The sequence below is a fragment of the Cotesia glomerata genome, linkage group LG3 (genome assembly GCF_020080835.1).
Source record: "Cotesia glomerata isolate CgM1 linkage group LG3, MPM_Cglom_v2.3, whole genome shotgun sequence".
Lineage (NCBI taxonomy): Eukaryota > Metazoa > Arthropoda > Insecta > Hymenoptera > Braconidae > Cotesia > Cotesia glomerata.
This window is the reverse complement of record NC_058160.1, coordinates 26,973,441-26,995,874: the sequence shown is the minus strand read 5'-3', so window position 1 is coordinate 26,995,874 and position 22,434 is coordinate 26,973,441. Positions and strand designations below refer to the sequence as shown.

Sequence of the window (22,434 nt, the reverse complement as noted above, 5' to 3'; positions counted from 1 at the left end):
TCATTATTATTACATTAATATTGAATTATCAAATATGTGAATCTTTTAGATTTGTGTCTCATCAAGTATGGATTTATTAAATATAGTCCATCAATCATATAATCTATCTGTACACTCACAACCGTTCAGATACACGTTAATAATATTTAAATATTTAATATGGTACCGAAAGTTATATATATATATGATTATTATATGATTGAATTAACACTTTACTTTAATTATTACGCTAATTAATTTATTTTTATTTTTATGATTTTATAATTATAATAAAGTTATAAATTTTTTTTTTTTTTTTTTTTCAAATATTTTATTTTACTTTTTATATTAAACTAATATTTTCTTTGTCGATTTATCAGTAATAATAATAATTAGATAATTGGATTCAAATATTAATAATTTTGTTTACGTCGATATCTCCAATTTTAGTTTACGAGTCCATATTAAATATATTTTACAATATTATTAATGTACATGAACAACGTATGCTCTACATCTTTATATGCTGTTGAAAATTATTAATCAACAAAAAAAAAACATTAAAATTAACCTAATTGGAAAATAATAATAAAAAAATACTAAGTCATGAAAAATATTAATTTTTAAATATTTAAGGACTAATTAAGAGAATAATTTAATCATAGCATTTTACGTTAACTTAAACGTAATATTATTAATTACAATTTTGGAAAATCAAATTATTAAGTGTCATAAAATCATTCAAATAGAAAAATAATGTTGATTTCAATTACAAACAGCAATATAAGATGTCAATTAAATAAAATAGACGTGGAGACTTTGATTTTACAGCCCCGATGTGTGCGCCGTCTTGATACCTGTAAAAAAAATTATAATATTATTTTTTTACCAAAAAAAAAATATTAAAAATGATTAATTTATAATTAAGAAAAAAAAAATGACTTACGCAAAAATTATATTGAATTTGATAGTAAATAAAAAGGTTATTCCTTTTTCTCATCGGTGGTCGTCTTGTTGGAGGGATTTTGAGACTCTGTGTTTGCAGGTGGTTGTTCTGAAGATTTATTATTATCCGGTGCAACTGCATCTGTCGCGTCTTGACTTGAGTCTGAACTATCCTTAACATCTTCATCATTTTCCTCCTTTTTTTCTTCACTAGCATTTGCCGGAGTTTTAGATTCTGTTGCCGGCGCATCTTCAGGCTCTTCCGTCGTTTTTTCTTCCTTGGAATTGGTCTTCTCAGCATTGTTATCATTTCCATCAGTAGTTTCCTCACTGTTTTTCTCGGCAACACTCTTGTCCGACGTTTTGCTCTCCTTTTCTTCTTTAGCTTCTTCATCTACCTCCATTTTTTCCTCCTCAACATGCTTCTCATTTTTGTTGTTGGCCTCCTCATCGGTATTATTTTCGCTGGTCTTCTCCTGCCTCTTTGGACGTCCACGTCCGCGTCCTGTTCCAGACGATACTTTTGACATAACCTCGGTTTTTTGTTTCTTCGGTGGAGAAGGTGCAGGTGTAGAAGGTGTCAGTCCACGAGCTGAACTGCGGGTACGTCTTCTGCCCTCAACTTCTACTGGCGCTGAACCCATTCCCTTAAAAAAAATTCATTTTAATACACATTTTCAATAAAATTTTATTTTATTTTTATTTATTCATTTTATTAATCATGGAGATGATTTTCCTTTTGACCAAATATCCAAATAATTACAAAAATGATTAAGAATACATAAATTGAAAGAAATTAAAATAATAATAATAATAATATAAATACAGTAATACTAATAAAACTAATATCTGCAAAAGTAATAAGTAATAAGTAAAATTAAATTTACATTAAATAAACTAATATAATCCTAAGCGGCATAAAAATTTTTTTTGTAATATTTTGTTTAATTTAATGACAGTGAAGTTAGCAGACGTCTAAAAATTTTTAATTTTTTTATTAATAAAAATACAACTAGAAAGATATTTATAAAAAATTGCACTTATAGTTTTTCAAGTTTTTTACAAGTGAAATTTTTTTTTAAATTGTTTAATTGAAATTTTTTCAATAAAAAATTTCTAAAAATTTTTAAATATCGGCTAACTTCATTTTCATTTAATTTAAGTTGACAATTATTAATTTTTGACTTCTTGTTAAATAAAATTTACCAAAAAATCAACAGTTTTTTATGTGACGCTTGGGAATTAATAAAAAATTCTTAATTATTAACTTGATTAAAAAAAAAAAAAATTTTTTTACATCTAAATATTACTCAAATAAAATAAAATTAAAAACTTAATTAATTGTTAATATTTAAAAAAATTTTTAATAAATTAATCAACAAATAAATAATTTAAAAAAGCCGCCAGATTAAGAACTTTCTCTTATAAGTACAATCAAAAACCGATTGGAGCTCCCCGTAGAACAACTTTACATTTCAATTCTTCGTATAAGCTATTCCCCCACTTTAAATATATATTTCATCATTCACTCACTATTATACTTTATACTTGTTTTATTCTAAATCCAACCGGCACACTATCGACACATAAAGAATATTAAATATACTTAAAATTTAAAATAAAAAAAAAATTAATATTGTAAAATAGTCTTAATAATTTTTCGCTCCAAAAAATAATAATCAAAATACCTTAACAAGAGCTTCGCCTTCCTGAGCCGTTCGTTCAAGAGTAGACAGTCTCTTGGACCCGCTTCGTTTGTTTTTACTAGGAGTTGGTTTTTCCTCTGACTGGTCCTGAAATAAAATTATTACAATTACTTATGACAGTAAAAAAAAACAAATGACAAAAAATTTGATGTAAAATATTCTAGGATTACAAAGAAAAAAAAATGGAATTTAAAATAATGTGATGATAATTATAAATTCTGATAAGGCTATCGAAGACCATTGAACCATGGGCGGCACTCATAGCCCATTAATTGTTACAAGTCAGCTCCAATAATCATAAATCATAACTAGTAAATATAAATAGTGTAATTAATTATTGTGAAATAATTTTATGTAGTATTGATGTTGTTAGTTTGAATTATTTAAATTGTTAGGAAAATAATTAATGTTTTAAATGATAATAAATTTCGAGTGTAGTTGACCGATGATGTTAAGTATATAGGTAAATGATTTCCCGCCTTTTTGAATGCCGAGTCGCCGGCGTGGAGAGCAGCGACTCTCGTTACTCGGGTGAAAAATAAAAAACATCCACCATCTTTGCCAATGAAGGACGTACAGCGCAGCTTCAAAAAATTCCACTATTACAATTAATGATAAATTGGAGGCAACTATTTAAAAAAAAAAATTGGCGATGAATAAATTAAATGGAAAAATAATAATAATTAATAAAATAAAGTACGGATGATAAATATGAATAATAAATAGGTGGGAGCGTTATCCCGTATTTGAGGTATACCTACACGCCGTATTAGCATGAAAACTCGGCTTGATGAAGGATTAACACTAATTAAAAGGACTTACCTTGGACATATCGTCAATGTTATTATCGTTCTTGGTCTCTGCTTTGATATCGGACATTTCTCAGCACCTCAATCACACAATAAACACACTAAAACCACGAATTTAATCAACAGCTATCCTTACTGCGCCCGGTCGCACTGTTTATACGATAAGCAAAGATGGCGGTTAGCGTGGGTCACGTGACACTGTTAAACTCGGAGCGGGAGTTCGCAGTATGTGACGTGACAATACACACCGAATGGAACACCGAACACTGTACTAAAAAAATATAATAATAATAGTAGTGGTGGAAAAAAGAAAAAGCCGGAATTAAACTACTCTCGCCACCACACCGGCACTCTATATGACACACCACTGCGCATATGTCCAGCGCACGCACACTACACTCCCGAAAACAACTTCCTCTTGTCCTCTTCTCCTTCGTCGTTTCGTTGTTGTCCTCGAAACCGATCCTCCTATCAGTCTGACTTCAGTAGCGTTTCATTTTTTTAATTATACTGAAAATATCGCGACTATTTTTTTACAACAAAAAAAATTTATTACAATTAAATTCGTTGACAGTTCAAAATTTTTTAAATTAAAAAATTATTACAAAATAATAATACTAAAGTTAGCCGACGATTTTAATTTTTTTTTCATTTATTAAATTAGAACTAAAAAATATTTTTTAAAAATTGCACTTGTAGTTTTTTAAGTTTTTTACAAGTGAAATTTTTCTTTTTATTTTTTTTGTAAGAGTTTTTTTAATAAAAAAAATTTTTTTAATTTTTAAATGCAGGCTAACTTAATTCTCATTACAAAAAAATATGAAAATGAAATTAGCAGACATCTGACAATTTTTAGAATTTTTTTTATTAAAAAAATTATTACAAAAAAATATAAATTTCAGATGCAGAAAATTTAAAAAATTAAAAATGTAATTTTCTTATAATATTATTTTAGATAATACTAAAGTTAGCCGACGTTTTTAATTTTTTGATTATTTTTCATTTATTAAATTAGAGCTAAAAAATATTTTCAAAAAATTGCACTCATAGTTTATCATGTTTTTTACAAATGAAAATTATGTTTTATTTTTTTTTTTTAATCACAAAAAATTTTTTAATTTTTAGATGTCGGCTAACTTAATTTTCATTTTTTTAGTTATAATTTAATTAGTGATAACAATTGAAAAATTTTTAAACGTCTGCTGATTTTAGTATCATGAAAAAATTTAAATAATAAATTCTACATGTAGAAAATTTTAAAAATTATAAGTGCAATTTTTTCAAAGTATTTTTTTTCAATTGATAAAAAAATCAAAAATTTTTGAACGTTAGCTAATTTTAACATCATAAAAATTTTACTAAATTTTAGAAAAAAATTTGAACTGTCAAAATTTATTATGTTAAAAAAAAATAAAATTTTTTACATTAATTTCGCAGTCGCTTAAGCTCAAATGAATATTAAAAAATTTTTTTTTTTACTAATATGTAATTGATGAATGAAAATTAAATTAGCCGAGATCTGAAAATTTTAATAATTTTTTTTAATGAAAAAATTAAAAGAAAAAATTTCACATGTAGAAATTTTGAAAAATTACCCGTGGAATTTTTTAAAAGTATTTTTTTACTTGTAATTTAAGTAATAAAAAAAATCAAAAATTGTTTAACGTTGGCTAATTTTAGTATCATAATTAATGATAAAAATATGACATTGAAATTAACAGACACTTTTTTTAAAAATTAAACTAGGTCTAGAAAATTATTCATAAAAAATTACACTTGTAATTTTTCAGAGCTTTTAAAGACGGAATTTTAAATTCATTTTTCTTGCTATAATTTATTAATTAAAAATTTCCAGAAAATTATCAGATGTCTCTCAATTTCAGTATCATTAAAAAAATTTGATTAAAATGTTTGCTATTTTGAATATTGTTTTTTAATCCATGCAAATATATGTAACATAATTTATATTTTATTTAAAATTTTTATTTATTAAATCATGCATAATTCTTATACGAAAATTTAAATACTTATACATGATATCTTTCATACATTCCACTTATTACAAACATATCAAAATACAATCTGAAAATCAAAAGAAGAAATTAATTGATATGAATTTTTTTTTAAAAACCATAAAATTGTTTTTAAATACTTACTAATATAAAAATGCTTTTTGCATTATTTAGTAATTTTAAAAATAAAATAAAATATGTTAGATTGTTTACAATTATTACCAGTTGTAATCCAGTTGTTTATTATAATTATTTATCACTGAAGATACAAAAATAAGATTTAACGCATAAATCTTTTAAATCATAAAAAAAAACGAATTGATTATTAATGCGTAGGCATTCGTCTGAACCAAAATCTTGCTCTAAAGTCATCACTACAAGTAAGGAATGCTGGAGCAGTCGGTGAATGAACGATAAGCCTTACAGGTCCATTGTGTCCAAGCGACAATAATTGTTTTCGCGATGCGTTCCTCGAGTTCCAAGCACAGAGAGACGTGGTTGCTTCATCGGGGAACATGACATAATCCTCAGTGTGATTAAATATTGCCTGAGCTTTGTGCTCTTGTTTACCTACATGCATAATTTAAAATATAAATATATACATCTTTCTTTTTATCTATTTCTATTTTTTTAAACTATTTATAACTTTTCGATCAATAAAATAGTAACTATAATCTTGAAATTACCTGTAGTTCCAGCACCTGTGTACGCTATTAAACATCTGCTTGTCGATAATTCCCATAGTTTTATTAATGAGTCCTTACCAGATGACAATAAATACTAAAATAATAGTTAGAAAATTAATTTCAATAATAGATAAATTGTTATTAAGGTAAGTGTCAATATTCATAAAAATAAAGGTAAATACGTAGAACGATTAATAAAAAATCTATTCAGCTGAATTAATTAAAAAGTCAATGTATCACTTATTGAAAACTTATAAGAAAATTATCAATATATATTTGAATATTAAATATGATCAATTATTTAAAATTATAAAAATTTTTTTATTTTAAATAATATTGACACTTACTCTAAAATTATTAAATTAATTATTATGATACTGAAATTGAGAGACATTTGATAATTTTTAGAATTTTTTTTAATAAATAAACTGGCAACCTTGCAGTCACTATGTGAATGCCGTGAATTGTGAAATAAATAAAATTTTACTTTATTAAATAATGATTTTTGTAAAATTGCACTGTACTTTTTTAATTATTGACGTTTGTAAAGATGTAAGCTCACCCCGATGTTACACTCATCAAGAGCTTTTATTTGAGTACCCACACGCATTTTTGATATATTTTTCATATATACATATATGTTATATATATAAATATATGAAAAATTGATGTGGGTACTCAAATGAAAGGTCTCGATGAATGTAATGTCAAGGTGAGCTTATATCTTTAAAAATGTCAATAGTTCACAAGATACAAGGTCATTTCTTAATTATGTATCTAGAGATAGAGCATTTTCGAATGCAGCTTAAATACTTATCACCATAAATTGACTATTGGTGAGAATGATATAAAACCATGAAAAGGCATAAATTCAAGTCAAGACTTTTCTAACAGTATCAAATTTAACCATAAAAACCCATTTTTTTATATAAATACACTAGCCTCAAAATTTTGCTTATTCTCTTTAGATTATAAAAAAAAAAATTTCTTAAGAAAATTTCATCTATAAGCTCTAAAAAATTAAAAATACAATTTTTCTAGAAAAATCGAAAAATTTTCAAGTGTCTGTTACTTTCAGTGTCATTTATTAATTATTAAATCTAAATTAAAACAAACCTTTCCATTCCTAGTAAACTCAACAGAGCAAACTTCATAACCATCGTGTGCTTTAACAAACGTATTGATACATCTATTTGAAACACCATCCCACAATTTAATACTCCCATCTTTTCCAGCAGACGCATAAGTTTTAGCATCCGACGAGTATTTAATACTCGTAATACCAGCAGTGTGTTGTTGACTAGGTATGCTACAAACAAAGCATTGAGAAGTAGTTACATCATAAACTCTAACAACTGGATGGTTCGTCCCAACCACCAGAAAATCTCCGCTGGGATGAAAAGACAAGCAGCGAATTTGATCTGCGTCATTTATAGTACGGTAGGCTTTTTTGACACTTGCTTTGCTGTAGTCGAACAACTTTATTGTGAAATCACGACTACCGGACACTAAAATCGGCTCACGGGGGTGAAACTCCAAGCAAGTTACCTCTTCAGTGTGGTCGTACAGAGTTCTGATTACCGGGTGTCCAGTAGTTTGATCTGCCGGTACCATTTCATCTGGAGCAGACTTGGCCAACATTCTGTCGACATCCAGGATTTTAATTGACGAATCGTAAGAACCGGTTGCGATCAGTTGTCCGTCTGGAGAAAAAGCTCCAGCTCGGCAGTTTCCTTTGTGCGATGTTACGTAAGCTGTTTCATATTGCGCTGGCTCAGGTGCCTGTGTTTGGGCTTCTGTTTCATACTCCAGATCCAGACCTGGTCCCAAAGTGTTTTCGAAACTGGTGAATGATGAGTGATTAATGTTGTCTTTTTTCGAGCGGTCTGGCTCATTTGCCAAGCCAATTAACATCAAATGCAACAATCTGTCTGATGGCGGACATGGTGGCTCAGCTTGGATTAAATTTGATAATTGTACTGCCAGTGTTTGATGTCCGTCGTAAAATAATTGACTGAAAAAACCATGAAAATTAATTTAGCAGCTATTTAATAATTGTAAAAATTTTTTTAACAAATAAATTGTGACAAAAAAAAAAATTAGAAAAAAAATTGACGTATAGAAATTTAGAAACATTAAAAACGCAATTTTTTTTTAATAATTTTTTGGAACAAATATGTTTGTTAAAAAAAATTAAAAAATTGTCGACTGCTAACTTTAATACCATAAAAAACCGTATCGTTATTAAAAATATGTCCGATAAAAAATTATAATTTTTAGTTTAAAAAAAAAATAAAAAAATGTTTAATAAGTAATTTGTATTTATTGGAAAAAAAAAAAAAAAAAAATTGTGTTTACTTATGATATAAAAAATTAATTAACTAAAAAAATCATGTAAATTAATTTAGCAGATATTTTATAATTGTAAAAATTTTTTTAACAAATAAATTATGGCAAAAAAAATTAGAAAAAAAATGGACATTTAGAAAATTAAAAAAATAAAAAATGCAATTTTTTAGAAATAATTTTTCGGAGCAAATTTATTTATTAAAAAAAAAATAAAAAATGATCAAGAGACTGCTAACTTTCATGTCATTTAATTTAGGAGATATTTAATAATTGTAAAATTTTTTTTAACAAATAAATTATGGCAAAAAAAAGTTAGAAAAAAAATTGACGTAGAAATTTAAAAAAATTAAAAATGCAATTTTTTAAAAATAATTTTTTGGAACAAATTTGTTTGTTAAAAAAAATTTAAAGATTGTCGACTGCTAACTTCAATGCCATAAAAAAACCGGAGTTATTAAAAATATGTTAGATAAAAAAATATAATTTCTAATTTAAAAAATAAAAAATGTTTAATAAGTAATTTATACTTCTTAAAAAAAAAATTGTGTTTACTTATGGCATAAAAAATTAAAAATTTTACCTGATAATCATTCTATACAAAAGTTCTCTGTTTTTAATAACATTTTTCTTATCTACTTCTGAGTCTTTTATAATGCTATTTTCTGTAGCCATTATTTTTCTTTTTAATTATTAATTTATAAATAAATCAATAAATTAATTCTCCAGTTTTTTTTTTCTTTAGAATTTTTATTTTTTATTTTCAATCAATGACACGGCCATATACTACAGATGCTGCGGCACAATTTGTTGATTAAGTTTTGAGGTTAAGTTGACTTGTCATTGTAGATAATACTTACAGGATAAGTTAGTATACATAAATTACAGTAAATAACACTCCAATATTCATTTTCTTTCTAAAAAAAAAAAAGTAAAATAATTAATATTGTTTTTGAATTAATAAAAAATTTATCTGAAAATTAAATAATTTAATAAAATATAATATTCAAATTTTTAGACATCTATTGATAATAAATCACGTGATCAAGTATTTTGTTAAGAAAAAAATGATTGAAAATGGACAAAACGAGTGAAATAAGTCAAAAGCCAGAGAAAAATAAATCTAAAGAAAATTCCGATTACATATTGAGAAAAACAACTCCTCCGTCTTTTCCTAGAAGAAAAAAGGACATTTATGTATCAAACAAATCGAGCATCCAGGTAATTATTTTTTACTAACTACAATAACCTAAATTAGATAATACTTTTATTTATTTGTAATTTGTATGTTTAGGCGCTGATAAAAAAGTGTGAAAAATTGTTTGATTCTGGAGAAACAGAGCTTATTATTCATGGTCTTGGTGCTGCTCAGTACAGAGCTTATGAACTAGCTTTGCAATTGCAGTCGATTCATCAAGGTACCTTGGGTCTGGATGTTCGTACTGGAACAGTTAAATTAACTGGTAATTTTTATTTTCATTAAAATTTTATTTAATCATTACACTGAAAAAAAAAATTAACTTGAATCAAAAGTAAAATTTACTTAAACTAAATAAAATTTCTTAAGAATTTTTTAACTTAAAAGAAGATGAAATTCTTCAAAATTATTTACTTGATTCAAATTAATTTTTTTTTCTGTGTACAAATGTTTTTAAAGATTTATAAAAATTTTCTATTCTTAACTAAAAAATTTTTGACAAAAACCCACGTAGTGTAAAACCATGTTTATACTTTTTGTTTACATTTAGATTAGATTAGATTAATTTTATTATTATGCCAAAGCCAATTTGGCCAGATGGCAATTTTCGAAAATCAAGTACATAAATTTGTTTAATAGTTTATTATACAATGATTATTTGCTATACCTAAATACTAATAAAATTAATGAACTAAGTATTTATAAATATTGAAAATTTTACAACATATTAAGTAACAATATTGAATATACATTTAATAAAATAATAAAAATAAAAATATATTTTTCAGATGATTTAGAGCCACTGACTGATGAAGGAGATTACAAATTAAATCATAGATTAAATTCATCAGCGCACATTAGAGTATTTAGAACAGTACTTGTGGGTCCTTTCAAGTATGCTAGCTAATTATTGAATAATAACTAGCTTATTTAATCAATAAATTAAAAATTTAATTGCATACTTAAACTGTCATGTCTTCCGTTTAAAATAAAAAATAAAAGTAAAATAATAGCTAAAAAAAAAACAGACATAAAAATGATATTTTCATTGAATGAGATAGTTCATTGGCTTGGATTAACAATATTTGAAATATGGATAAATTTAGTATCCTTAACAATATTCACAGTACTATTAGCCCTGAAATTAGATGAACATTATTTCCTCGGCTATTCAGGATGGTGGACGGTATTTTCGCCACTGTTTGCAGCAGATGGCTTGAATACATATTTTTGCGCAATAATATTCATAAGAATGCACATGGAGGGAATGATTAAAACAGGAATACTACGCGCATTGTGGAGCTTAGTTTCACTATTGTTAATTTTCGTATTTAAATATTTACTATGTAAAAAATTATCCGGTCAAAGTAATCTCGAATACTCGGAAGTATTGAGCCCGGTATTTATTCTGCTTCAATTGGTCGCAGTAAGGGCTTGTCAACTTCATTGACCAACGTATCGTAGTCAAGAAAATATTCAGGCATCGATTGTCGTATTTTCTTGCGGTCCATCAGCCACTTATTTTGACGTCGAGTTCAGATAACACACGATTCACCATACATTTTAAATATCTGTAACAATAATAATATAATATTAATATTACTTGTACAAATACTTAAAATTAACTAAGGTAAAAGACCCCATTAGTGGCACCTTTAACCCCTATTAATGTCATTTTTTCTTTCAATTAAAAAATGTTCTAATTGAAATAAAAATAAAAAATTTATTTGATCTAAAAGTTTTAAAGATTAGATATAATATCGCATTGCAGATGCCTTAAAAATTATACGCCCTTATGGCAGCCGAGAACCATAAAGACATATAATAAAAATTCTATTTTTTGTCAAAAAAAAAATTTTTACTTAGGAGAAAATTTTTTTTTTTGGGAACCAACGTATTTTTTCATAAAATGTGCAGAAATTTTATTTTAGTTTATTTAAATAAACAAACCCAACAGCCTAGGCCATTAACAGGGTTAATAATACAGTAGTTAGTATACAAAAAATAATTTTTGATGTATAACAAGATGACCTGTAGCTAGCATAGTGATTTCATATACAAATTCCAAATTACTGAGTGAATGGACTAATGATGAGTTAGCTATTGCTACTCATTCACAATAATAGCAAATTATAAAAAAAAAAAAGAAAAGAAAAATAGCCATACTCCTTATTACAATTACACAATTGCACATCTTTAACGCCACTTAGTTGCTAGTTTGCCAAGTAATACTGTCACATATCCATTAGGACAGTTAAACGGAAATGCAAAAAAAAATTTTTTTTTCAAGCTAAAAATTTTTTTGGCCTTAGAAAAAAAAATAGAATTTTTATTATACGCTCTTATGGCATCCGGAGTAGGTACCGGGAGTTATAAGAGCCTATAAAATTTTTTTTTTTGCATTTCTGCACATTTCGGCTTTTATACACCCTTACAGCTTTTCACCGGGACCTTTTGCTGGTATACGCCCTTATGGCACGGCTGCTCAATTTTAAAACACAGTAACTGCAAAATTTTTATACCTGATTTTTTCTAATATTACTGGATTTTTTATCATTTTTAGACCTCAGTTTCAAGTATTTTTTCTTAAAAATATTTATATTCAAGTATTTTCTATTCACAAATGAAATGTTTCATCAATTTGGTGGTCAAACTTTTTTTTAATAAGAAAAATTGGAAAAAATTTTTAAATGTTAGTTACTGTGTTTTGAAATTGGGCAGCCAGGCATCTGGAACGTGATATATTCATTATTGAAATTAATTATTTCATTAATTGAATAAGTACCAAAATTAAAGTGTCTGTAATGGGGTCTTTTACCCTAATAGCTATTGTAATATTTAAGTAATAGTTTAAAAACAATGATTGAACCAATTCTTCTTTTGTACATACACACATACATCCATAGATAAATATTTATAAGATATTTGTATAATATAAATTGAATAATGATGATTAATTATTCCATATTGTTAAATAAATAAATAAATAAATTTTCTATTTATTGTAAAAATAAACTGTTGTTATTTAAATATATATAGTGTACTTTAAATCCATTTATGTACGGCTATTTAATCACCAGTTAAACGTTTTTTTTCTTCTTTATACATAGTTTTGTCTTTGAAGTATTTTTAGAATGTCTTAGCGGGTAGCAGCTCATACTCTGGTATAATGAATTTGTTATTCGGACAAAATTTAATAAAATCGTGTCATCGATCATGGCAATCATGAAATTAGAATCTAAATATAGACAAAGTCGATAATCGATTCAAAGATGATAATCGTCATCCTGTGATATGTATATTGTTAAAACGACCGAGTTTCATTTCTATATCCTATTTAGCATGATAAATATCTAAAAAGAAAAAAAAATAAATAAATAAATGAACGATATTGATTGTAATGGTAATTATAAATGAATGATTAATAAATTACCAAGCCGTGCACTTGGTATAACTTTGTATCAACAAGTTAACATCGAAGCTCTAATGTAATATATAGTAACCTGAGTGAGGGGCGGTGATAAAGTTGTAGCAGTATCTGCCTGAGATAACTGGGTCGTCTTATCGGTCTTTTAGAATCAGTTAAAATTTACCGTCGACTATTTCACCTTAGACTCCAAATAAAAGCACTATTTCTTCTTCCTGTGGAATGTAAATATCTGTAAACAATTGATAAAAAAATTTACTTGTAAGTAAAGTACAATGAGATATTTCAGAAAAAGTTAAATATAATTGAATCCCAAAAATAACCAATTTAAAAAGTATCAGCATCATATCAGCAGCAGTAGGAGGAGTAGCAATAGCAGCTCGCCTATGGATAGGAGTATGTACCCAAGTCGGGTGGATAACACCACCGCTACTCTCTCTGACACCCTTCTTCACTCTTTCCCACCCTCTCTCAAGACCAAGATCAATATTTCCCAGCCCAAGAGAGACAGAGAGACAGAATTCATCTCGCTTCAGAGGTGGTAGGGGCGAAAATTAAAGTACTATAACCAGCAAAGCCTGTTGCTGCTGCTGCACTTTGCAACTTGTTTCAGTAGTGAGTGCTTCATCTGCTTGCTTGCTTGCCTGCCTTAAGCCTGTTGAACTGATCGGTTGATCACTGGCCATCGTTCCTTGATCACTTGCCACAATATCTACAATATCTCTCATCAGTCCGCCCAAATACTAACACCTGGTTAAAAAGGGCCACTTAGTGATGTGTGGTGAGCTGCATTCAAGAGATTATGGATAGACTTCCTGATTGGACTTATGGTTAATAAAATAAACTATTATATTTTTTATTTTACTAATTACTCACTCTTGTAACTCTTATAGTTAATTTTTAATTATTTACAGTCTATTTTCTTTTGTACTTTTTGTGCTCTTCACAGATTGTTCTCAATTACTTGGTGCCTCTGTTTTTTATTTCTTCCCGCTGATGGGATATTTAAGCTCATTTTTTTAAAAGAAGATGATATAAATACGCAGTCACCGGTTCTATTGATTAATTATTGTTGTTATAATTTTTTTCGGCGGATTATAAAAAGTTACCTGAAATATAATATTATTGGGTTAGTTTGTAATTAATATTATTTATAATTATTTTTTTTAACAGGTGTAAATGGAACAACGTCACAGCCCGGTCAGAATTGCGGCAACGCTACAAGTTTGTCACGCGACGAAATCCTGGTAACTGCACCATCCTGGACAGCAGTTAATCAGCATCTAAAATGGATTTTTCCTTTACATTCTTACGGATTTGCGTGTCTCTTCTTTGTACTGAGCTTCTATACCCTCTTCTCTATTTTAAATTTAAGGTATATTTATTATAATACTAAAAAAATTAACAGAAATTTAACTTTATTTCTATAATAACTCAATTATTATAAAAAAAATTCCATGTCCAAAAATTAAAAAAAATTAAGTGCAAATTTTTTGCATAAAAATTAAAATAATTGATGATCTACTGGTTAGCTGAATAACACTAAAGTTAGCCGAATTGCACTTAGAGTTTTTCAAATTTTTTACAAATGAAAATTTTTTTTATTATTTTGCAATAATTTTTTTAATAAAAAAAAGTTCTAAAAATTTTTAAATGTCGGCTAACTTAATTTTCATGTTAGCTGACACCTGTTAATTTTTTTTTAATTTTTATAATAAAAAAAATGCTTCTAAAAATTTTCATTAATAATTTTTCTTTTAATTTTCACATTTGGAATTTTTTTATTAAATTTTTTTTCACATAATTTTATTGTTATAAAATTATATAAAATTTCTAGTGTCTGTCAACTTTAGTGTTATTTATAATTATAAATAATTGATGAAAATTAATTTAGCTGATATTTAATAATTTTTTTAATAAATAAATTATAGCAAACAAAAATTAGAAAAAAAAAGTTGACGTAGAGATTTTAAAAAATTAAAAATACAATTTTTTTTTAAATAATTTTTCAAAATAAATTTGTTTGCTAAAAAAAAAATTAAAAAATGGTCAAGACTTCTAACTTCAATATCATAAATAATTGTCAGATGTTTGCTCATTTAAGTTTAATTATTTACTAATAATTTTATATAATACTTAAATAATGTTAAAAAATAATGAAAATTAATTTAGCAGATATTTGATAATTTTAACAATTTTTTTATCAAACAAATTGTTGCAAAAAAATGAGAAAAGAAAAATTGACAAGTAGAAATTTAATAAAATTAAAAATGCAATTTTTTAAGAATAAATTTTTGGAACAAATTTTTTTGTAAAATAAAATTAAAAAATTATTCAGTGATTGCTAACTTTAATGTCATTAAAAAATCATTTAAAAACATATTTATTATTTTTGACAGGTCTCTTATCTCCAGTCGGCCTTTCATGATCACAATTAACGTATTCCTATGTATTCTTGGAGCATCCCGAAGTGGCTGTTTGTTTATTGATCCTTACAATCTGCAAGAGGTTAAGATTTAATAATTATTTAACTTACGTAAACATAATCAAATACTTTAGTAAATTAATAAATTAATAATCAATAACAGTAACAGTAAATTTAATGAATAATTATTTTAGACGATGCCGAAAGTAATTGGCTCAATAATGTGGGACATTGGATTTCCTTGTGTGACCTCGGCCTTTTGCCTCGTTCAATTGGCCTTCCTTCAACTTACCCAAGTAATAATGATAATGATAATAATAATAGTAATCTAATATTCAAACAACCGCACAGACAAAATTTTGTTAATAAATAAACACTTGACAGATAAAGTTCGGCCCCAAGAGACTGCAAAAGGAATCATGGTTGAGTTTTGTGATAACTTCTCATTTTTCATTTGTTATTGCAAGTGACGTTGCCTTGGCTTTTCACAATCATTACGTTACCAAATACGTTGTACAAACGCTTTTCCTCATCTGGAGTATTATCTTGTACCTGACATTTCTTCACGCCGGCTACAAAGCAATGGATATCGTAAGGACTTTACCTAGTAATGCACTCATTCGTGACAGTTCATTGGGCAATCAAAAAGGTATTTTTGTTATTGTTTTTTGGTTTTCAAAAATCGACCAAGTTTTCTTTTATTTTATTGTTCTTAACAACGGACTTACCAATAATTCATTATATAAAAACTTACAAAAATTTACATTTCTTCTTTTTTTAATTTCCAAATTTAAACAGATACCTATTTGTCTTGTTTTTCACTGATATTTCTCAATTTCTACAAAACTGTCATTTTTTTTTCTTTAAAAAATTGTAAAAACTTTACAGATTAAAAATAAATCTCATATTATGATTGAAATATTTTTTTAAAACATCAAAAATCTAATAATATAAAAAATTTTTCAACATCTTAATTTTTCGATTTTTCAAAATTTTGTAAAATAGATAAAATTGAACACAATTGCACCTAAAATTGAAAAAATTGACTAATCTATATTATTAAGAGAATAAAAAAAATTTTGTGTCCAGGATAGTCATATTATAAAATTGGTTTTTTTAGTGAAATTTAGTGTCATTGTAAAGGTCCTGTCTTGAATTTGTGCCTTTTTATGGTTTCATATCATTCTCATGAATAGTCAATTTATTATGATAAATATTTAGGCTGCATTCGAAAATACTCAATTTCTAAATATATAATTGAGAAATGATCTTGTATCTTGAGAACTATCAAGATTTTTGAAGATATAAGCTCATCCCGATGTCACACTCATCGAGACCTTTCATTTGAATACCCACATCAATTTTTCATATATTTATATATATTATATATATGTATATATAAAAAATATATAAAAATGCATGTGGGTACTCGAATGAAAGCTCTTGATGAGTGTAACATCAGAATGAGCTTATATCTTCAAAAATGTCAATAGTTAAGAAAGTACAGTGCAATTTAACAGATATCTTGTGAAATATTGACATTTTTAAGGATATAAGCTCACCCCGACATTATACTTATCGAGACCTTTCATTTGAGTACCCACATCAATTTTTCATATATTTTAAATATTTATATATATGAATATATGAAAAATATATCAAAATGAATGTGGGTACTCAAATGAAAGCTCTTGATGAGTGTAACATCAGAATGAGCTTATATCTTCAAAAATGTCAATAGTTAAGAAAGTACAGTGCAATTTAACAGATATCTTGTGAAATATTGACATTTTTAAGGATATAAGCTCACCCCGACATTATACTTATCGAGACCTTTCATTTGAGTACCCACATCAATTTTTCATATATTAATATATATCATATATATTAATATATGAAAAATATATCAAAAATGCATGTGGGTACTCAAATGAAAGCTCTTGATGAGTGTATCGTCGGGATGAGCTTATATCTTCAAAATCGTCAATAGTTAAGAAATTACAGTGCAATTTAACAAAAGTTATTATTAATTAAAGCAAAATTTTATTTGCTTATAATTCACAAGTCACAGAAGTAACATAGTGACTGCAAGGTTGCTAGTTTTATTTAAAATTATATTGTTTTTAATGCAGAATATTTATAAATTGTTGATAAATCCTCAAAATTAAAAAATTTTTCTCAAATGTTTCAATCATAACTTTTGTTTTTATTTCAACTTGTTCATATTTTAATGCTCATTAAAAATAACATTGATTTTTTCTAAAAAATTTTAATAAAAAACAAGACAAGTAAAAAAAAATTAATAAAAAAAAATTGAATCCTTTAATTTATCGAATTTTTTTGATAAAAAAAAAAACGATAAAGTTTCGCATTTAATAAAAATTTATATTTTTTTTTAGGTATAATGCAATTAGCAATGTTGGCTCCGTACAATAATCTGGCTTCCTCTGTTGCTGCAGCTCTTGTTCCCACGTTGTTTAGCCAAAGAACAAAGTCTGAAGACACTGAAATAATAAACATCAATTGCAATGAAAACATTAAAATGGAAAATGAACGAAGGGACCAATTTAATAGCAATTCAACAGGAATATCAAATGTTAAAAATAATAAAGATTACACAAACCAGCACCAGCAGCAGCAGCAGCAGCAAACATCAACAGTTCCAGAAGTATACGTAAGACCACCCACTCCAACTCCATCAGCAGTTCTTCCAATAATAACAGTGTCATGTCCAAGTCGGCGAAGCTCTTTGGCGAACAGCCGACGGGGTAGCGACGTATCGGGCCGCGAATCGAGAAGAAGCTCAGCAAGCAGTGTTAAGTTCATAAATGAAGAAGACAACTCGTCTATCGCAGAAAAAAAATCTCCTGTTACTGACGGACCGGTTACACCGGAAGGAATCTTAAGGAGAAACTCAGACATACAAACCCCAGCAGGCAGCGTTAAAGATCTTCGTCGATGCTCAGACTTTAGTCACGAGAAGAATAGAACTTCTCAGTTTGCTACAAAGTTGAGAAGAAATTCCGATTTTGGGAATAGAACGCCAAAAAGAATGCTTCCGACAGACGAACCAAGATTGCCGCAAGTTCTTGACGTAAGTCCTAGCAGTTCGCGGCGAAATTCAGATCTTGGTGGTCTGGCTGCTGTTAAAATACCAGAGTCGAGGCGCAATTCCGACATTTCTTACAGACGCAGTTCAGACATAGGACAAATTCGACCGCTGTTTACAAATCGCCGTACCAGTGATGTCAGTATCAAAACTTTGGACAAAAGCCCGACACACTTTCAAAGCACAGTATCTAAGATGGAGATATTGGAAAATAAATCGGAATCAGATTCAGATCAACATGATTACTGTAATGAAAAGGCTGCGCTGATGAATAATGATAAGCCAAAGTCTAAAGAAGAGGATAACAGAGGACGTAAAAAAAGCTTGTCGTGGAAAAATATTGACAAGTTTAAAGATGATCAAGATATCACTGCTGAGAGCAGTTTGCTGCCTGATAATAACAACTCAGCAACTGATCGAGTAATAAATTTTACTTTTTATTTTTATTTTTATCGTACGGGAAATAACTGTTTATTTGTTTGTTTCTTTTTCTTCTTTACCCGATTGTCTATTATTAGAAAAATATTTTATTTCATGCATTACAATTTTTTTTTCTCATGAATAAAATTATTTCTTCAGGGAGGAAGTGACTTTACTCTTCATGCTATTCTAAATCACATTGCAAATGTGAATCGTGCTAAAACAGACATTCCACTTCAAATAGAATCGTCCTGTGGAGTCAGTCGTAAATCACAAGTACGCAGAGTTCTTCATGTTATTTATGCAACAGCTGTCTTGGGAATTATTCTATGTATTATAGACATTGCTAGAATATTTGGACCATACGGTAAGTCTATTATTTTAACTTTATTGATTAATTTTTAAATAATCTATATTATTAAGAGAATAAGCAAAATTTTGTGGCTAGTGTATTTATATGATAAAATGGGTTTTTATGGTTAAATTTGGTATCGTTGGAAAAGTCTTGACCTGGAGTTGTGCCTTTTTATGGTTTCATATCATTCTCACCAATAGTAAATTTATGATGATAAGTATTAAGGCTGCACTCGAAAATACTCTATCTCTAGATACATATATGTAATTAATTATAATTAAGAAATAAATTTGTATCTCGTGAAATAATGACATTTTTGAAGATATAAGCTCATCCCGATGTTACACTCATCAAAACCTTTCATTCAAGTATCCACATCAATTTTTCATATATTTTATATATTTATGTATATTACATATATGTATATATGAAAAATATATCAAAAATGCATGTGGGTACTTAAATGAAAGCTCTTAAGGAGTGTAACATCAGGATGAGCTTATATCTTTAAAAACGTCAATAGTTAAGAAATGACAGTGAATCTTGTCATCTAATGATATTTTTAAAGATATAAGCTTACCCTCACATTACACTCATTGAGACCTTTCATTTAAGTACCCACATCAATTTTTTATATATTTGATATATTTATATATATAACATATATGTATATATAAAAAATATATCAAAAATGCATGTGGGTACTCAAATGAAAGCTCTTGATAAGTGTAACATCGCAATGAGCTTATATCTCTAAAAATATCATAAGTTTTGAGTAAATTCAATATAATTTCTTAATTATTGACATTTTTAAAGATATAAGCTCACCTTGACATTACACTCATCGAGACCTTTCATTTGAGTACCCACATCAATTTTTTTATATATATTATATTTTTATATATATGTATATATGATAAATATATCAAAATGCATGTGGGTATTCAAACGAAAGCTCTAAAAACGTCAATATTTAAGAAAGTACAGTGCAACATAACAAAAGTAATTATTTAATAAAGCAAAATTCTATTTATTTATAGTTCACAAATCACGGGAGTCACATAGTGACTACTAGGTTGCTACTTTATAGTATTGTTATTATTTTTTTTTTTAATATTGGTTATTTTTTAGGACTGCTAGGTGCTACTTTAAATTACGGAGAACGTCTGGAAGCTGTTAAATATCCAAAACCATTACCTTGGATAATTTATCAGACTATTTGTCGTGGATTAGAACTAATAATGGGCTGTTGCATGGCAAGTATTACTAAACAATCTTCTATAAGCCCAAGGCATCAGTATTTTAATAATTACAATAACAGTTATCGCTTCAAACAGCGAGATCCTCCTTATATATAATAATACTTAAAGTATAAAAGTATATTATTATTAGTAAAATAATTTATTAATAAAAAGTAAGCAATATATTTCGATAAAAGTTTGCCAAAATTATAATTATTATTTATTCGTTTAAATTAAAATTAGATATAAAATAATATTTAATTAATTCAAGTAAATCTATTTGATCATTGATTATATAAAATGAAATTTTTACGTTTTATTAATACTTTATTACTATCATGAGAAAATCTATCTTGGGAACATAAACTTTACTTGCTGTGAATGTTGTTTAGAATAATACTAGTATATAATACTAATAGTAATAGTAAATTAAGTTAAATATAATACAACGTCGGTTGATATTATTGTCCAGATTGTGCAATAGATCGGTACTGATTTTAAAGAACAAATAAATTGTGTTCAATTACTAAAAAAAAAAAAAAAAAAAAAAATATTATTAATACCAAAGCTTTGTTAAAAATTTTTTTTATTAAAGATATTAATTATTTATATCAAACATTCCAAGAAAAAAAAAATCAAGATTTTTTTAAGAAAAAAAAAAACCATCAAATGGTTTGTTAATTTATTTTTGTACTAAATCCTAAAATAGCTCAAACAATAATTATTTATTAATTAATTTAAAAAAAAAATAGCGAGTGTGAGTTATTCTTGAGGACCTTAATATCTTACCGTGAATTTTAAAAATATCAATTACAATAATCAAAAGTACTTACAATTAAATATACAAGTTTAAGGAAGAAAAAATTTTTAATCATCAGAGAATAGATTTTCTTGAATATTTCTTCTTATAAATAAATAAAATATATGTACATGGTTTGTATACTTCGAACCCGACTTTCCAAGTGCCCTAACTGTTTATCACTGTTCAATCAAACATTTTAATATTTAAAAAATATAAATATATATACATAAAAAAAAAAAAATATTATATATACACCAGTGTTGTGATTCTATTAATGTGATATTCATCTTGATGTCTATAATCTCGAGAATTAATTAAATGAAAACTTGTGTTTCATCAGAGATTACCTATACATATGTGTGTATGTGAGGAAACAAGCATCAATTATATTATTTAATAAAATAACTAAATCTCTTCATCCAAGTACAAAACAAATAATCTCCAATACCTCGCAAACAAATATAACACTACTGAAAATCACTCAGCATTATAATTTTAAAAAATAAAAGATTTAATATATATATAGGTGTTTAATGTGCCAAATAATCAGCGTGTTATCTACTTAAATGTTTATGAATAAAAATAAAAATAATAATATTATTATTAATGATGATGATGTATAAGATATTTAAATATACAGTAATATATCAAATTTTCATATACTTCATATAAAATAAAAATTATAATAATAAATACTTGAGTGTTTATCGTCATTAAAATGTTATTTGTATACGATTGGATGCACAATAATTATCAAAATAAAAATTATTCATTAAAAATTATTTAAATATTTTTTTAAGTTAGAAAATTTTAATAAAGATTTTTTTTTTTTTAATTAATTGTGCAGTAAATTTTTAAATAAGCGAGATAAATTTTTTTATTATAATAAAAAAATTAATTTAATAAAAAAATTAATTTATAAATATCTTAAATAAAATAAAATTTTTTTTTTATAATAAGAAAATTATCGCAAA

At 26.5% G+C, this 22,434-nt stretch overlaps 5 protein-coding genes across 5 annotated transcripts; 3 read left to right on the top strand and 2 right to left on the bottom strand.

Annotated features, from left to right (window-relative positions):
* Positions 1–725: 725 nt before the first annotated feature.
* LOC123260412 (uncharacterized protein DDB_G0286299) lies at positions 726–3,700 on the bottom strand. The gene is made up of 4 exons (XM_044721497.1): positions 3,453–3,700; positions 2,613–2,717; positions 926–1,571; positions 726–836 (listed from the first exon to the last, which is right to left on the bottom strand). Exons 1-3 carry the CDS (start codon positions 3,507–3,509, stop codon positions 963–965), a joined length of 771 nt encoding a protein of 256 aa, XP_044577432.1. The 5' UTR covers positions 3,510–3,700; the 3' UTR covers positions 726–836; positions 926–962.
* A 1,996-nt stretch (positions 3,701–5,696) lies between these two features.
* On the bottom strand, positions 5,697–9,387 carry LOC123260410 (cleavage stimulation factor subunit 1). Its single transcript, XM_044721492.1, has 4 exons — positions 9,067–9,387; positions 7,254–8,151; positions 6,138–6,231; positions 5,697–6,021 (listed from the first exon to the last, which is right to left on the bottom strand). Exons 1-4 carry the CDS (start codon positions 9,156–9,158, stop codon positions 5,777–5,779), a joined length of 1,329 nt encoding a protein of 442 aa, XP_044577427.1. The 5' UTR covers positions 9,159–9,387; the 3' UTR covers positions 5,697–5,776.
* Positions 9,388–9,501: 114 nt separating this feature from the next.
* Positions 9,502–10,700, top strand: LOC123260413 (ribonuclease P protein subunit p20). The gene is made up of 3 exons (XM_044721498.1): positions 9,502–9,704; positions 9,778–9,946; positions 10,470–10,700. Exons 1-3 carry the CDS (start codon positions 9,561–9,563, stop codon positions 10,586–10,588), a joined length of 432 nt encoding a protein of 143 aa, XP_044577433.1. The 5' UTR covers positions 9,502–9,560; the 3' UTR covers positions 10,589–10,700.
* LOC123260414 (transmembrane protein 203) lies at positions 10,700–11,336 on the top strand. Its single transcript, XM_044721499.1, has one exon. It carries the CDS (start codon positions 10,718–10,720, stop codon positions 11,129–11,131), a length of 414 nt encoding a protein of 137 aa, XP_044577434.1. The 5' UTR covers positions 10,700–10,717; the 3' UTR covers positions 11,132–11,336.
* A 2,304-nt stretch (positions 11,337–13,640) lies between these two features.
* LOC123260409 lies at positions 13,641–21,252 on the top strand. Its single transcript, XM_044721491.1, has 8 exons — positions 13,641–13,938; positions 14,282–14,483; positions 15,508–15,616; positions 15,728–15,829; positions 15,918–16,182; positions 17,933–19,062; positions 19,222–19,429; positions 20,549–21,252. Exons 1-8 carry the CDS (start codon positions 13,911–13,913, stop codon positions 20,773–20,775), a joined length of 2,271 nt encoding a protein of 756 aa, XP_044577426.1. The 5' UTR covers positions 13,641–13,910; the 3' UTR covers positions 20,776–21,252.
* Positions 21,253–22,434: the final 1,182 nt, after the last annotated feature.

What these genes read in the sequence shown, in the direction of transcription:
- LOC123260412 (XM_044721497.1), bottom strand. Translation starts at nt 3,509, where the DNA reads ATGTCCGATATCAAAGCAGAGACCAAGAACGATAATAACATTGACGAT. An exon ending in ACATTGACGATATGTCCAAG is followed by an intron (nt 2,718 to 3,452) that starts GTAAGTCCTTTT and finishes ATTTTATTTCAG; the next exon opens with GACCAGTCAGAGGAAAAACC. An exon ending in AAGGCGAAGCTCTTGTTAAG is followed by an intron (nt 1,572 to 2,612) that starts GTATTTTGATTA and finishes ATTTTTTTTAAG; the next exon opens with GGAATGGGTTCAGCGCCAGT.
- LOC123260410 (XM_044721492.1), bottom strand. Translation starts at nt 9,158, where the DNA reads ATGGCTACAGAAAATAGCATTATAAAAGACTCAGAAGTAGATAAGAAA. An exon ending in AGTTTACTAGGAATGGAAAG is followed by an intron (nt 6,232 to 7,253) that starts GTTTGTTTTAAT and finishes CTATTATTTTAG; the next exon opens with TATTTATTGTCATCTGGTAA. An exon ending in CACAGGTGCTGGAACTACAG is followed by an intron (nt 6,022 to 6,137) that starts GTAATTTCAAGA and finishes TTATGCATGTAG; the next exon opens with GTAAACAAGAGCACAAAGCT.
- LOC123260413 (XM_044721498.1), top strand. Translation starts at nt 9,561, where the DNA reads ATGGACAAAACGAGTGAAATAAGTCAAAAGCCAGAGAAAAATAAATCT. An exon ending in CAAACAAATCGAGCATCCAG is followed by an intron (nt 9,705 to 9,777) that starts GTAATTATTTTT and finishes TTGTATGTTTAG; the next exon opens with GCGCTGATAAAAAAGTGTGA. An exon ending in TGGAACAGTTAAATTAACTG is followed by an intron (nt 9,947 to 10,469) that starts GTAATTTTTATT and finishes TATATTTTTCAG; the next exon opens with ATGATTTAGAGCCACTGACT.
- LOC123260414 (XM_044721499.1), top strand. Translation starts at nt 10,718, where the DNA reads ATGATATTTTCATTGAATGAGATAGTTCATTGGCTTGGATTAACAATA.
- LOC123260409 (XM_044721491.1), top strand. Translation starts at nt 13,911, where the DNA reads ATGGATAGACTTCCTGATTGGACTTATG. An exon ending in ATCCTTACAATCTGCAAGAG is followed by an intron (nt 15,617 to 15,727) that starts GTTAAGATTTAA and finishes TAATTATTTTAG; the next exon opens with ACGATGCCGAAAGTAATTGG. An exon ending in CCTTCCTTCAACTTACCCAA is followed by an intron (nt 15,830 to 15,917) that starts GTAATAATGATA and finishes AACACTTGACAG; the next exon opens with ATAAAGTTCGGCCCCAAGAG.